Below are 16,116 nucleotides of genomic sequence, written 5' to 3' on the forward strand. Positions count from 1 at the left end.
CAAGGGGTGGTGAGAATTGGTATAGGGTGGGGAATAAGAGCCAGGTAGGAAGGAAGGAGGGAAAGAAAGTGAGAGATAGAGTCAGGATGAGCTAGTAGAGATTTACTGGGACTGGCTTGGCAAGTGTGCTGCCAGGAAGCTGAAGGAGAGTGAAAAGGTTGGATGATGAGGAGGAAGAGGAACAACTTAGGGTTGAGATTCCCAATCAATTCACTGTTCCCTAACTGTCTGGCTGACAGCAGAGCTAGAGCAATGCTGTGTACACACTTAATGCTAAGCACGTCTGCATAATAAAACCAGCTTAGCCTATATTTATAGCATCTGTACATCTCTATATGTGTTGGTGTTTCTCAGCAACATAACAGCCAGTGATTTCACTGGGCTGTTCAGGCACGTTCCTTACCCCACCGTGATGGGTGCTCACAGCTTGGCATTCACAGCTCCCCAGGACTAATGTTAATATGACAAATGATTATTCGTGTGCCTGGCTATTTTTATGAAGAATCAAATGCCAACCTGAATGTTTCACAGTGGCCATGTGAGAAGTTGGGACCTTCAAAATACCACGTAAAAGAAGGCTTTGATGCACTGGGTGGCATGATGAAGTTCAGTGCCTGGCCTGCTTTGTATGCTGGTGTCATAGTCTTAGAAAGTAGAAGTGACAAAGCCTAGGTTGCATTTTGAGCAAGCAATGCAGCAACTACACTGCAGATCAGATTTGCACAGCTATTTAGGTACTTGGGGAGATTTCAGAAGGGCACTCAAGCTGCCAGAGGGATGTTTGATACATTTATACTGAACGTCACCTTGATTTACTGGAATAGAATTGAACCAACATCTGCCTCACCAAGTAGTCCAGACCAACCAAAGTCCTTACATGTCTATGAATCTGGCTCCTTACACCACTTGCCTTGAAGTCTGCATTTTTTTTCCATTCCAAGATACCCATGTTTTCCCACAGAATATAATATGTTTTTTTATAAGGGAGGAAAGAGATTTTTTGATCCTTTTCCCTGAATCTATTTCTTGCCGTAAGCTCTTTCCCCTCCCTTTTTGCTTGGCTGCAGCAACAGGGCTGCTCTGATCAGAAAAGATGAAGGGATTTTTTCCACCCTGAAAAAGCAAGCAGATTTCCTGAGTATCATTTATTCTGTATTCCCTTTTGTCTTGAAGATTGAAAAATATCGCTACTAGAAGTCCATCATTTGAAGTCTTGTTCAGTTCCAGAGGGGAATCTGTAATAGTTTATTTTTCTACTGAGTCTTTCTGAAGTAATTTAGGGGAAAAAAAGAAAACAAAACAAAAAAAAGTGCTACAACTCTAACCAGCTCCAACAATTCTTTGCCTTCTGGCAGCCAACAGCTTTTATATTGCATCCTCTGATTTGATTTACTGGCTGCTCAAAGCTCCTGGCAAGTGCCACAATAGCTTTTAAGATCACTCAGTTTCTTGCTGTTGGGTTTTGGGGATTTGGAGACTTTTTGTATGATTTTATTTTTTTTCCACTGTTCACCTTATTGCTAAGTTGTAGCCTTAATTTCCTATAATTTTTCCCCTGGATTGTCACACCAGATAACAACTATCCTGCTTATGTTAAATAAGATCTGATTGGACCTCTTGTCCTATCACTGGTCACTAGGGAGAAGAGCCCAAGACCCACCTCACTACAACCTCCTTTCAGGTAGTTGTAGAGAACAATGAGATCTTCCCTCAACCTTCTCTTCTCCAGGCTGAAAAGTAGTAGAAATCAGAAGAGGAACTGGGTATTACTGAGGTCAGATCTCTGAAATTACCAGTTCATGGCAAATGGCAGTGAAAATGGCTAGGAAATACTAGGGCAGAAGTAGAAAAATATATTCCTGTATAAGCATGTGGAGTATCCAATCTGTAATTGTAGTCACTTGTGTAATAAAGAGTTAGTAAAAAATCTAGAGAAAGGGAGTAAAGTTGGGTAGGAACACAGAGCATAGGGTAGGCAGAGTCTTGCTGTTTCATAACTGATAAGGAGCAGGTGATTAAGAAGTAGTCACTAGTTCTCACAGTACAAGAAATAGGGTCACCAATGAAATTATTGTATAACGTTTAATTAAATTGTGAAACTGATTTCCACAGGATGTTGTGGAGACTGAGATATAAATGTGGTCAAAAAGGGATCAGACAAATTCAGGAAAGCTAATTTAATCAGTGATTATTAGACATGATAGTCTGGAGAGTCAATGGAGAGAGAACAACACCTCCTAACTATGACTCATCCCATCCTAGGAGAAATGTCTTAGATCAGCGTGCTGAGTTGCTCTCTGGAGATGAGTGTGTCCCAGGTGTCATAAATGACTGTCTTAATGTAGACACCAAACTTGGAGGAGAGCATTAAAGCCAGGGGATTTCAATCCCATTGTAGATGTGACATTCATATTCTAAACTTATGGGTATTTTTGCAATTTAAAAAGCTGTGGGTGCAATTGAATGGTGAAGATAGCCTTGACTACAAAGAAGGGGTATTTTTCTGTTTGTCATCCAAGATATATTTGTTCTTTCTTAGCAGCAGCTTAATTTGTGTACCTTATTGCAGAAGTATTGGAAACATAAAAAGATATTATATCATCCTTAAAATCACTTCCAGCCTCTGGAATCATTAGAGAGAGAAACAACCTTTTTTTTTTTTTTTTTTTTTTTTTTTTTTTTATCATAAACCTTTTCATGTCCACATTCTCCAGCGATGAGTGAAGTAATCCTGAGGCAGTGCCAAGGAAGGCAGTGTTTGAAATTTCTAGCTTCCTAGTTTCTCCAGACTTAAGTAGCTCAGAGTAGCTATCCATGCAGTTGCAGCTGCTTAGTATCATGGTTGGAAATAAAAATATTTCACCTGCTGCTCTCTCCTGTCACCTGGGAGCAGCAGTTACTGTTAGAGTGTTGTCCAGGCTGTTTGTCTTTGCCTGTTTGAACTGTCTTTTGATGGCTGCTTTTCCTTTTCTGCCCATCACCTTTGTAGTCCAGTTTTGTGTGCCTCAGTTATTCCCATGGATGATTCAGTGACAGACAGCCCAAAGTTAGGAAAGAATATCCTGCCCCTTGAGAGTTAGATGCCCTGCTTTCCAGGATTCATAGCCTGTAACAGTGTCTCTTTTCTTCTAGATTTTCTAACAGGTTACCCAGGTGATCCTTATCTACCAGAGGTGGACAGTGAATCAGAACAGAATTTTATTTTCCTAGATGATTTAATGGAACTGCAGGCTGATATTTTAGATTTGAAATGTTGAGACCTTCGAAAATATTTCTGAGTCAGCTTGCCTGTGCTTGGCAACCTCTGTCAAGAGCTTTATCCTGGTGGATGAAAACCTCAAGAAACTCAGACAGCATTTTAAGTGAATTTAATAATAATTGTAGTTTCAATGTTTATGTAGCTTTCATTTGTTTTCTGTCCTATTTTTATCTGCATCACCATTGCTTTTGTCTGGTTGATTGGCTGTATTCCTGCAGCCTGTGGCAGAACTGCTCCTTTGTCACAGCTTCCCTTTGCTGAAGGAATCCAACATGCTCTGACCTCCAAACTGAAGAGGTTACTAACATTTTTGTTTTGCTCAACTTTTTCTGTCGTAGCCAAAAAGGTAACTCCTGAACTGTGTGTCCTAGAAGAGCAGCATTTTAGAAAGCTATCTGAAAAGCAGGCATCTCTTTAAAGTAGGAAATAAAACCTAACAGCTGATGGACTGTACCTGGTCTGTTGACCTTCACAGGTTGAGACACTGAAGTTCCCACGAATGGTGTGGTACTACAGATTGTTTAGGTCTCCTCTGTTTCCTCCTCTTTCCTCGGTATAGATTTCCTTATTCTTGGCTATGGTAAATACTGCTGAAATTTAGATTCTGTCTGTCTCTCATTTTTTGTCTGTCTTCTGTTATTTCACAAAAAAAACCCAGATGTGAACAAGTACATCAACTTTATTAGCACAGCCACACTAACCAGTTATTGTAGAAATTTATTCCACTAGAGCTGTCATTGAAAAACAGTTGGAATATTTTTTCCAAGTATTTTCATGTATGAAATGATAAAATTATGCAGTGCTTTAGCACAAGAGGCTTTCTCTCTTTCTCTGCTCCCCTCTAGATTATTTTTTGACAGAAAGACCATGTGCTGTGATTCATATGTGGGACTTACGAAAAGTTGCATGTTTTACCTTGCTGCCTCTCAGAACTGTTGTATAAAAGAAATCAAACTGAGAAGGAATAGCTAACAGTTTTCAATTTCTACATGTCTGAGATTTTCTGGCTTGTGTTTGTAATACATATTTTTTTGGTTATGCAGGACATACATAAGGCTTAGAGGCTTGCCATTAAGGTCATGAAATAATAATGAGGTTCCTGTACTGGGGACATAGAGTCTCCTCAGAGACAGTCAGCTTTCCTTTTGCTTTGTCCTTTTTGCTCATTTTGCAGTTTCTATCAATATTAATGTCAGTGCATTCTTTTTTTTTTTTTCCCCCCTTAATATATAACCTTTCTAGAACCTCTGTCATCTGTAAAACTGCTTCCATTTTTTCCAGGGAGAAGCATCTGTGAGACTCATCTATATTATCTGTCAGTCTGATTTCAAATAGCGTGTGCTAATTAATGAGGAGATACTAGATAATGGTTATTGGGCTTGGCAGTGCTAGAGGAACAGTTGGACTTGATGACTTTAAAGGTCTTTTCCAGCCAAAATGGCTCTATGTGCACAATTGCTTTTTGATGCTGGGTTTGCTTGAGTACCAGAGATGCTCTGTACTGCAGAGCCCTTGTTCTCAGTCTGCATTACTGCCATTTTTGTGTTTTTAAATAATTGGGTGCTTTATGACAGAAATTGGATTGGCAGCTCCTTCCTAAAGGAGGAAGCACAAAGAGTGCTACTGGATTCAGTCCTGGTGGGATCAGTTCAGTCTAACACTTTCCCAGCCTCAACCTTTTTGCTTCAGTGTCCATCAAGGATACTAGTGAAGGCTGAAAAATGATTTGGGGATCAACTGTGATTGGGATCTCCTGTGCTTTATTCTATGATATAGCAAAGGGGACAGTTCAGTATGGGCAGGCACAAGCAAGAGGTGAGCTCAGTAGCTCTGCTTTTGGCACTGTGCTCTTTGCTGGTTGCACATGTGTGACCATCAGATGGGTAGCCCAGCATGTAACACCAACAGCAGCATGTTAGGCCAGATCAGAAACACCTTATTTCTCACTTGACCTTCACAGGCAGAACAAAGCCATCCTCCTAGCAGGGGCGGGGAGCAAGGGAAGGCATTTTTCATGCACTCTAGGGGGAGAACCTATAGATACAAGCTTGATGAATTAGTTTAGGTGAGCAGCATTTGCCTGTGATGGGTTTTCTCGGTTGCCAAAACTGGGTGCTTTGGCACTCTGCTGGTTTGTCAGGCTTAAGTTAGCTCTTGAGGATTAGGTGGGCAAGATCTCATTCAGCTGCTTAAGCAGAGGTGTCTAGTGTCCAGAATCACCATCTCTGGAGGCATTTAAACAGCATGTGGACCTAGTGCTTAGGGGCATGGTTTAGTGGTGAGCTTGTGCTGTAAGTCCAGCTAGAGCTGGACTGCATGATCTGGGTGGTCTCTTCCAGCCAAGGAGATTCTGTGATTTGTGATCAGGAAGGCCCTAAGGTGTGTGAGAGCACCACACGGAGCTGGCAGACATCAAGACAGGGACCAGCCAAGCAGGACACCCCGTGTCTTGGCAGCTGAGTTGACCTGAGTGGGTGAAGTTTCACCGATGGATACTTGCTCAGGCATCTCATCCTCTCATAGCTGTGAGCTGGTTACCAACCTGCCTGCTTAGAACTGAGTTGAAGGAACTAAACCACTATTTCGAGTGAGCCATCAAACCATTCTAAGTGAAATTACTACGTTTATTCCAAACCACAGAAATCAAAAGTGATGGAAAACCTTTGCATTTCATGGTAGCATGATGAAGGGATTTTTATTTGAAAGTTCTACCTTAGGAAAGCATTTTCACGTTTTCTTTTGTGTTTCTTTGGTAGTCAGTGTCATTGCTGGTCACATTTTAAGAATGTTTTTCTTGTTCAAGCTGTTTACGTGATGAATTTGCTCACTTGTCTCCGTGAGTAACATTTTTGACCGCCCCTCAATGTCCAACTCGAAAGTGTAAAGCCATTGATTTCATTCTGCAGAATTATGATTCATCTTCTCAGTAATGTATTTTCTCTGCATTTCATGGTGCTCCATCTGAAGCAGTCACAGGGGATAGTTCTGACTATTAGTTTGTAATGAATTTGGGGCAAGCCTTGCCCCGACGGATCACTAGCCACAATGATGCAAACGCTTTGTTTTGACTTTGAAAGGTTTTTAGTAAAATAAAAAGCTGTAATCTGCTTTATTGCTAACCACTTCTGTTAATATGTCATAATATAGTCATGTGGTTTTAGTAATGTAGTTGTTCAGCACATAGGTCAAAATCATCAGTTGAAATCAGCTTATTCACAGTCGTCATAGATGCATGTGCAAAAGCAAGCTGACTCCAGAGTCCTCAGTGCTCCTTTTTCATGCAGAAAATGAATAGAAGCAAAAGATACAAAACATTTCTGTATATGCTAGCTTATATTTATATTGGTTATCACAACAGTGTTCATTGACCATGTGCTAATATCCCTACTCAGAGTTTTATTCCATCCTTCGTCACAGGACACAGGAGCACAAACAAGATGAAAAAGGCTTGATCACTGCTTTGTGAGTTAGGAACAGAAAGGAGGGGATCTAGGCACTGATCTTGCTGCCATTAATCCCAACAGAGACTGGAGGAGGGCCATACAGTGCTCACCACATCTGCTTCTCCCTGTGAATCCAGAGCATTGGGTCTGTCTTACCCTGCTGGATGTGGCTGCTAAAGAGGCTCTGGTGGATAAAGAGAGTTGGATATTAGACATGGGTTGCAGAAGACCAAACTTTAATATGGCATTTAGCTGGTCAGGGTGAAATTTATAAAAGAATAATGCATTTAGAATCATAGAATCATAGAATTATTGGGGCTGCAAGGGACCTTAGAGATCATCAGGATCCAACTCCCCTCCACCAGACCAGGCTGCACAAGCCTCATCCAACCTGGTCTTGAAAGCTTCCAGGGTTTAGGGCAGCCACAGTTTCCCTGGGCAATCTGTTCCAGTGTCTCACCATCCTAACATTTTCCTAACATCTAACCTAAATCTTCCCTCTTCCAGTTTAAAACCAATACCCCTTGTCCTGTCACTGCCCCCTCTGGTAAAAAGTCCCTCCCCAGCTTTCCCATAGGCCCCCTTTAGATACTGATTTAATAATAATAAAAAAATACTCTTTTTACTCTTTGAGGCCAGGACTTTGTTTGGCTAAGAACTATACCAAGGAAAAAGCAGGGAATGAGAAGGGCATAATGAAACAATCTTGAGTAGCCTGATCTCTACAGTTCAGCTACTTGAAACTATTTGGATTTTGGGGTGACGGGAAAAGCGTGGCAAAAGACTTCATGTTTCCACTGCTTTGCAATCAAAGGAAGTGGCAGTTCAGAAAAGATGGCCTGCATTTGGTGCACCAGCATGTTGTACTTGTGGTGGCAATAATCACATGTGGATGAAGGTTGTCATACATAGGATTAACAACCCACCTTGGTGAGTGTATGTACTTCCTAGGGAGATCAGGAACAGTGTTTTGATTCTAGGTTGCCCACTGTTGATGAGCCAGTTAGAACTTTTCTTGCTTTACTTTAAGCATTTAGAAATCCAGTTTTGGATCTAAGGAAGTTTACAAGGCTGCCTCTACAATCACCAGAGAGAAAGAGACACTTGTAGAAGATTATTCATCCTGTCATCCTGCTTCTTGCGGACATCTCTCTCTGCATGGGGTGAATCACTCTGGAATTTCTGGCCATCTCTAATGACTGCAGAGGGACCAGAGACAACTGAATTTTTAAACAGCTAACGTTCAATGACATTAGTCCACCTTGGCAGAAAAGTAGGGCAGTGTTCTTTAAGAGCTGGGATAAGGAATATGGATATAAATGAAGAGTGAAGCTTGAACCATTAAGTAGAGCTGAATGACTTATGAGCCAGAGATGCTGTCTGAAAAAGGATCCAAACCCAAATTAAAATGAGGTTGGAAGGTAAACAGTGGAAGTACCCATTGGTGAGCAAGCACACCAGTTCAGAGCATTTGGCTGTCCACGGACCAACATCAGGGTGCAGTGCCATTGTAAACTAACAATAAAGCAAATAAGATGAGCTGCTGTAGTACAAGTGGAGAGAAAGCAGGTATTACTTTTTTTTCTGGGCAATTACAACAAGATAAAAGTATTTATTTAAAAACAAAAAAATAAAATCAGGGCTTATATGTAAATGTGGTAATACATACTAGTTGTGATGTTAGAGCATCTTCCTGCACAGCTTCTACCCTTTCAAATGTTTTTTTTTTGTTGCTTGAATCTAATTGAATATCCATCTCATTTCAAATAAAATTTAGAAATGTATCTCTCTTCTTTTGCTGTAACCTCCTTTCTCCATTTACTATTCCATTCAGTTGGATAATTGCATTCCTTAATGTCATTACTCTCTGTTTTTCCCCATTTCTTTTACATGGAGAGATTACAGGCCTGAATCTGATCTTTGGTAAAGCCAGTAAAATAATCTGAAGTAACTGGATTTATTCCAGTTTTTGCTGTAGTGTACAATAAATCAGAAGTCAGCCTGTTTGTTTCACTCTTACTTGGAGATTTATGTTATCAGCAGTAAATTATGGCTGCTTCTAACTTCAGTATGGTGTTACACAAACACAGAAATTCTTATTTTTCACCGATGGACTTCCCATCATTTTGGGATGGGAAACATGAGTTTGGTTAACATTTTAGAATAGAGCTCTATGTGTCATGTGAAGGAGAAAAGTGGTAGTTTAGGGTGAGTTTTGCTTCTGAGTAGGGAGAACAACATGGTCCTGAGGTCACTGATGGTCAATATACCAATACCATGAAAGTATATTGCAGTTTCTCCCAAAACTTCTACTGCTTCTGTCTGTCCATCATGCTGACATTAGTAGAGAAAAAACAGTGTCAGAATTGGCCTGAGGAGCAGGGAAAAGCCCTGGGGGTCATCAGGAGTTACAAGTATTTTCAGCACACAGCTGGAAAATTGATAAACAACCTGCTCAAAAAGAACATGAAAATTATTCTGTTCTTGTAGATTATAGACAAGACTTCTCTGTTTTCCCTAGCATTTATTTTGTGTTTTGTTACCCCTCTGTATGTGTGTGTGTTGGAATCTACAAGGTGTTTAATGAACTCTTCATAGGTTTGTATTGTGTCCAAGGTTGCACCCACCACACTCAACCTGCTCCATGCCTGGATTTCACATGACGTCCCCAGGAGTCAGCATGTTCCTGTGGGAGCTTGTAAACTGGGAGTGGGCAGAGGGGTGGGGATGAAGCACAGCTTTCCTTTCAACCTAAGGAGTGCCTGCCAGCACAGCTGAGCTGGCAGAGTGAGTGTTGTCATCTGCTCCTGGCATAGTCCACACAGCTCATTCCCTTTTCCCAGAGCCAGGGAAGAGCGAGAAAAACATGCACCCGTGGGATGATTGGTGAAAGTGTGTCTTGGTCTGAGCCAGGATAGAACCAATTTTCTTTCTAGTAATTTCATGTTCAGTTAAATTTCTTCTAAGTAGCTGCACTTGCTGAAATTAATAGCATATTTTCAGTCTCTGATGGCTTCTAGGACTGACAATACCTCATGTTTTAGTTATAGCTAGAGATTGGTGTGCAGAACCAAGGCTGCTGCTTGGATCTGAGAAAACATCTTATGCTGTTCATTTAGTTGCTGACCCAGCATTAACCCATGACAAGGTGATTTAGAAGTCAAATCTATACTCACCTTTTGAGGACATGTACAAAATTGGCAGAACCTTTAGAGTGGAATGCAGGTAGTGTGCAAAGAGTCTGGTCCTGGTAATTCCCCAGGCCACCCTGCTCTTTCGCAGCATCAGGGGAGCTTGGTGTGCTGACTCTTAAGGACACCAGCATGGAGGGTGGAGTGGAGTGGAGACACCAGACCAGGCTCTGTGATAAGCATGGGGACCCAAAGGCCCTGTGGAACTGAGAAGCTGCACATTTGGAGACATAATGGCTGGACTTAATAATAACACAGGGATTTGAAGGTTTCCTAGGACTGACAAGTCACCTACTCGATATCCTTGGCCAAAAATCTGTTGTTTTTTGTCAAATAACTGTCATTTAGAGAACTTTGCTCATTTTAAGCTTTTTAATACTGAAACACACCTGATACCCAACTCCCAGGGGACAATCCCCCCCAGCCTTCTCTTCTCCAGTCTGAACAGCCCCAGCTCTCTCAGCTTTCCCTTGTATGACAGATGCTCCAGTCCTTTCATCATCTTCATGGGCCTTTGCTGGGCTCACTCCATGTCTGTCTGATATGGGGGCCCAGCACTGCACCCAGGACTCCAGATCTGTCTCAGTGTTGCTGAGCAGAGGGGAAGGATCATCTCCTTCAACCTGCTGGCAACACATTCCCTAATGCAGGCTGAAAAGAAAATGGTTCTATATAATTTGGTTTAAGAAAATCAAGCAAACAAGCACAGGACTGGGTTTTCAGGGACATGTTTGATTGTCGGTGCTGTCTTTCAAAGGAATTTGAGTCCTTTTTCAGCACAAATATGAGGTCTTTGGCAACACTCACCTGTCTCTTTGTTAGGAATGGCCAGAGTTATATTTGTTTGCACTTGGTCCCTTTGAACATTGAACCCTGGCCGAGGAGGCCAAAGGGGAATGGAGAGAAGGGGAAAGAGGAAGCAGGTGGGAATGGAGCTGTGTTAGCAACACTTTGGGGGGGTTTGCAAACAATTAAACAGCAAAGGAGCTTCTGTGAGTCATGCTTTGCTATGGAACTTTAACTTTTTTCTTTCTTAGGGCTTTAGTAAAAAGTTGGTTTATGAGGCTGTGCAGTTCAGTACTGCCAAGCCTCAGGTAGTCCTGGTAGACTTGTGCAGGACTGGATGTAAAATATTCCAGGGAAACAACCCTGCCATTGGCCAGGAAGTTTGGTTGATGATTGAGTAGAGAGCAGAGAGCTTTTGAAACAGCACAGGCATGCGTGAGGCACGTGATAGCACTGCAGGAAAGATACCAAACAAAAGGTATAAACAGGGAAAAACTGTTTTAGACCAGGTACGGCCTTAAAACTGGAGGAACTGTCTTCCTGGGTGTGACTTAATGCCCGTTACCTCCAAAGCCCCCAGTAAATCATATAAAATCAGTTTGCTAAGCTGTGCTGCTGAGTCATTTGAGGGTAACTTCCAGCTGCTGCTGCTGCTGCAGCCCTTTCCTGCTTCCTGGGGTGGCTGGCTTGGACCTCCTGAGTTCCAGTGGGGCAAAGAGCCAGCAAATGCATCCTCACATTGTCCCTGCCTGCACCTGGCACAGCCCAGACTGCTGCAGACTGGGGATTGCTTGTTTAATGAAATTCCGTCTTTTAAACCTGACCCTCCTAAGGACGCGTAAAAGCAGCAATTAAGGTGTTACTTAATGAAGTACTGATTTACTACTATACTAAGCATTTCTGAAAAGCTTGTTACTCTGGGTAACTGATGCCTCTTTTCAGCTTTTCAGGCAAGAGGTTGTGTTTTCAAACTCAACCTTAATTACTGTTGCTATTTGTGGCACAACAATAGAGTTTCTGTGTTTTCCCTGATCTCTAATTTGTTTTCTGTTGTCCTTGCTAGTATTAATAAGCATTCTCCTGCCAGAGTAAATCTCACTGAGAACAGACTTGACACCTTTACTGATGCTAAGTGCCTCCCATGTATCTGGTTGCCTGTTTATTGTCAATCTCTCCCCCACAATGGGGGATGTTCCTTTTTTTGTTTGGGTTTTTCTTTTGCTTTTTCCGTTTAATGATTTTCACCAATCACAAAATGCAACAGAGGATGAATGACAGTGCTTGGATTGTCACAGTGCATGGCTGGAAGCATGGAAGTTGGAAGCAAGTTTATAGTTTAAAAGAATAAATTTTACTAAACAAAGGAATGCTTTCAGAGTGACCTTTCCTCCTCTTGAAAACTTAGTGATTGTGCAGCTGTTCTATCCTGTCTTTTCTTAATGCATATTCATAGATTTTCACAAGGAAAAAACATGTTTGGGAAACCATGGTTATAAGTTAATTAAAAATAGTTTTCATTTTACAAAATGAAATGCGTTGGCAGTGACATTCTCATTGCTAATGGGTGATTGTACTTTTCCAATAATAATGAGATTCAATGAAGCTCTAGAATATGTTAGAATATTATTAACTAGATAATCTATGTATTTGAGTTTTTATCCTCCAGTAAGATGGATCTTTCAGTGCCAGAAATGTGAGTTTATATTTGATAATTAGACTCCTGAGCTTTCTTGCAGATTGTAATTCAATTTCATTCGAAAAGAGCTTTAAAACGAGAAGAAATAATGAGTGCCTTTAATTACAGGAAGGCATTGTGACCAGCTTGGTCAGCTTGTTCAGCCTCTCATCTCCAACAGAGCCTGGCAGATTATGCACCATACTGTGCTTGAGCAAAAACTGAGAGTACAGAACCCAGCAGGCCCAAATTATACCTTCCTCCAGCGCTCTTTTGGTTCTGTGGAAAAAATAGTTTCTGAACATGTTTATCAAGATGTCAGCTGTGGTTTTCATTTACTAGAGCTTATTATATGGTGGGATACATCAGGGATGACTGAAAGGTGTTTGAAATGTATTGGAGAACTTATGGCAGAACAAACAGCTGACCAAAACTGGGGACCTGTATCAGAGGCAGAAAACTAGTGTCTTACTTCTCCAGATCTTGTGATAGGAAAGGTTATGTGTGGGTATGTTGGTCCAGCTCTTTCTGTATGTATTCTTACACACTTTTAGACCCGTTCCATTTCCTATAGTGTTTTGCATCCACATTGCTACTGCAAACAACATAGCTAATTTTGGAAATGGTGCTGAGAGTCACAGTTCTGTCTCCTTCCACCTCTGTATATTGCCAGGTCCAAGGGCTGTAAAGCTAATGTGAGAAATACAGAAAAATTGCTATTACAGAAAATATGTCAGTTAAAACCACCCGATTTCTTCCCATTGAAGATGCTTTTTTTTCATGTGTAAGTGTCATTGAGTTAAATATTAAAATGGGGTAAGAATCCAGGTGAAAAGAGTCAAGTAAAAGCACATTTGGATAAAGTAAGAGAGCCAGAAGATGCTTTATGAATATGAGATAGTTACCATAATTGCTGAGAATCTTGAAGGGTCCTCTGGGTCCTAAGCAAAGCACCTTATGACTGCAAAGAGTTACAGTTTAAAGGGAAGAGAAGAAAAAGGGGGAAATAAACAGGCCTCTTAGAGATTAAAGCAAATAAAAGAGTCTCTTGTTTCACTTAAAAGCCATCTGAGTTGGAGCTAGAGAAATAACTGGATTAGAATACTTCAGTCTCCATGGGATTTAGTTCAGATTGTGCTACATTATGTCAGTGTCGGTCATGAGAAGATGGGGACGTCAAAGCTAAGGCTGGGATGATTGTTCTAAATACTCTAAACTGCAAGCCTGTCATGTAGTTAAAAAAGCTCATTTCAGCCATTGCACCTTGGTGGCTCATGTCCTGCTATTGATCCACTAGTCCCCCCAGGTCTTTTTCCACAGGGCTGCTCTCTACCATGTCTTCCCCCAGCCTGTATTCATATCTCTGGTTGCCCCAGCCCAGGTGCAGGACCCTGCACTTGCCTTGTTGAACATCATGAGGTTCACATGGGCCTTCTTCTGCATATTAAACAGCACTGTCACCATTTTCCATCTGGACATTGAGCCATTGACCACTGCCCTCTGGATGTGTGACTATCCAGCCAGTTCCTTATCCAGTGAACAGTCCACCCATCAAACCCATATCTCCTCAACTTAGAGAGAAGAGTGTTGTGGGGGACTGTGCTTTGCAGAAGTCCAGATAGATGACAGTTGTATGTCTTCCCTTGTCTACTGATGCAGTCACTCCACTGCAGAAAGTCAGGCAGGATTTGCCCCTGGTAAAACCATGCTGGCTTTCCTGGATCACCTCGTTGTCCTCCATGTGCCTTAGCATGTCTTCTAGGAGGATCTGTTCCATGACCTCCCCAGGCACAGAGGTGAGGTTGACAGGTCGGTGGTTCCCAGGTTCCTCTCTTCTACCCTTTTTAAAAATGGGTGTAATATTTCCTTCCTTCCAGTCACCAGGGACCTCACCTGTCTGCCATGGCTTTTCTGATACCATGGAGTGTGGCTTGGCAACTACCTGGGCCAATTCCCTCAGGACTCTGGGATGCTTCTCATCATGTCCCACGGTTCCTGTCATTAGAGACAAGTGCTACACTGGGAGATAAATAGGGAAGTGCTAAGCTAGACCCAGGAAAGAAGTTACCACTTGGCAGTTGTGTACAGGGCAAGTTCACTACTCTGTGTTCTGATTAAAAAATAACTGAAAGACAGCTCCTGTCATGAAGCAAACTGTAGTGGAATAGGAAAAGTTAAAAAAAAAAGGATTTCTGGAAGGTTCTCTCAAAGGACATCTTTGGTCAAACATCAAAGGGCCTAGAAATACCCCAGAGGCCCAACATAAGTAATACTGAAATTACTGTGTTTATCTACACATGCACATTACATGTTATATGCATGTTATCCACACATGCATATTTTGTATTTCTGGATGTTTTCTGTTTAATATTTATAAGTGTGTGTGCAAAATATGTAATCCAAATGGAGTGGGTATCTCCAGAGTTAAGAAATAGACACCATCTATTGTGTATCAACTGTGCAGTCAATATATACATGCATGTCTACATATGTGTGTCTATACACATATATGTGCATATATGTAAGAATTACATTTATTTTTCCAGTCTGGTTTCTTAATTTTTTGAATTCAAGTGTGTGGACTCTTGAATTGCTTCCTCCCAGTGGAACATCTAGTGCTGTACATTGCAAGCCTGTCAGTCCACAGCCTTGTAGCTGTGAGGAGTAGCTGCTGACAAGGGTGTCATATAAGAAGAGATTTTGAAGACAAGAGATAAAGAGGCATTCTGTGGACATCCCTGAACCTGTGAAAATATGTTGTTAAATTCAAAGAATAAGAGGAGTCATCTTTTTCAGCCTTAGTGTAAAGAAAAGCTAGAAATTTTCTTGTTTGAAGGCAAGTGAGCAGTCTGTCTCCAGGCCTTAAGACTCCTAAATGAAAGAAGAATGTTGTCTTTTTCACCATTTTCAGCCTCTAATATTCAGGTTTAGGTTCCTGTTCACTAGCAAATCCATGAGGTTGCATTTGACTAAAAACAGCAGTGAGCATGAAAAAAGTGATGAGTTTGTGCTTTGTCACTAGTTCCAGTTTAAAATGTTGACAGCAGCTTGGCTAATTGTCTTCATTTATTTCTTCTGAAGGCAGAATGGGGAAACAGAACAGCAAGCTGGCCCCTGAGGTGATGGAAGATCTGGTGAAGAGCACGGAGTTCAATGAACATGAGCTAAAACAGTGGTACAAAGGATTTCTAAAGGACTGTCCAAGTGGTAGACTGAACCTTGAGGAGTTTCAGCAGCTCTACGTAAAAGTAAGTTATTTATTACATTCCTGTTATTTGGCCACAAGGAGAGGTTGCAGCTGCCAGCCATAGACTTAAGGAACACCTTTGCTAGGAGAAGCAATGGTGAAGACAAGGAGATAAAAGGGAAGTGCTGCCCTCATCACACCAGCTACTCAAATAGCTGTTCAAATCAGAACCAAAAGATTAGAAAAAAAGCTGTGGTTTCCTCACAAGAAACACATTCTCTGCATTCTCTAATTTATGGGCCTCTTCCACCTTCAGAGTGTGGTTGTAGTCCTGTCCATGGCTCAGTACCCATGTAATGACACTGGAGAATAAACCAGAGGGCCTGTTCATGTAAAATACTGTCCTTTTGGTTTCAGAAAAAGCTGTGAAGTTTCCTGACAGTCTGTCCTGCAGATAAAGTATGCACTGTGCATAGTTTATTTTAATTTGAAGTACTGCCTTTATTTTTCCTTACGTAGCAAAGGAAAAGCAGTTTATTTTCTTCTTATTTTTCATTATTATATCAACTGCAATA

At 41.4% G+C, this 16,116-nt stretch overlaps 1 protein-coding gene across 2 annotated transcripts in view; it reads left to right on the forward strand.

Moving 5' to 3' along the window:
- Window positions 1-15,435: 15,435 nt before the first annotated feature.
- VSNL1 (visinin-like 1) overlaps window positions 15,436-16,116 on the forward strand; it is a 47,424-nt gene continuing 46,743 nt past the window's right edge. Inside the window, exon 1 of one of the 2 annotated variants that reach the window (XM_010002366.1) lies at window positions 15,436-15,602. In XM_010002366.1, coding sequence (XP_010000668.1) covers window positions 15,441-15,602 — 162 coding nt within the window. In that variant the 5' untranslated portion in view covers window positions 15,436-15,440. The remainder of the gene's footprint in view (window positions 15,603-16,116) is intronic. The other variant, XM_010002367.1, reaches the window with a different exon arrangement.

Source organism: Chaetura pelagica, unplaced genomic scaffold (assembly GCF_000747805.2).
Source record: "Chaetura pelagica isolate M959 unplaced genomic scaffold, ChaPel_1.0 scaffold46, whole genome shotgun sequence".
NCBI lineage: Eukaryota > Metazoa > Chordata > Aves > Apodiformes > Apodidae > Chaetura > Chaetura pelagica.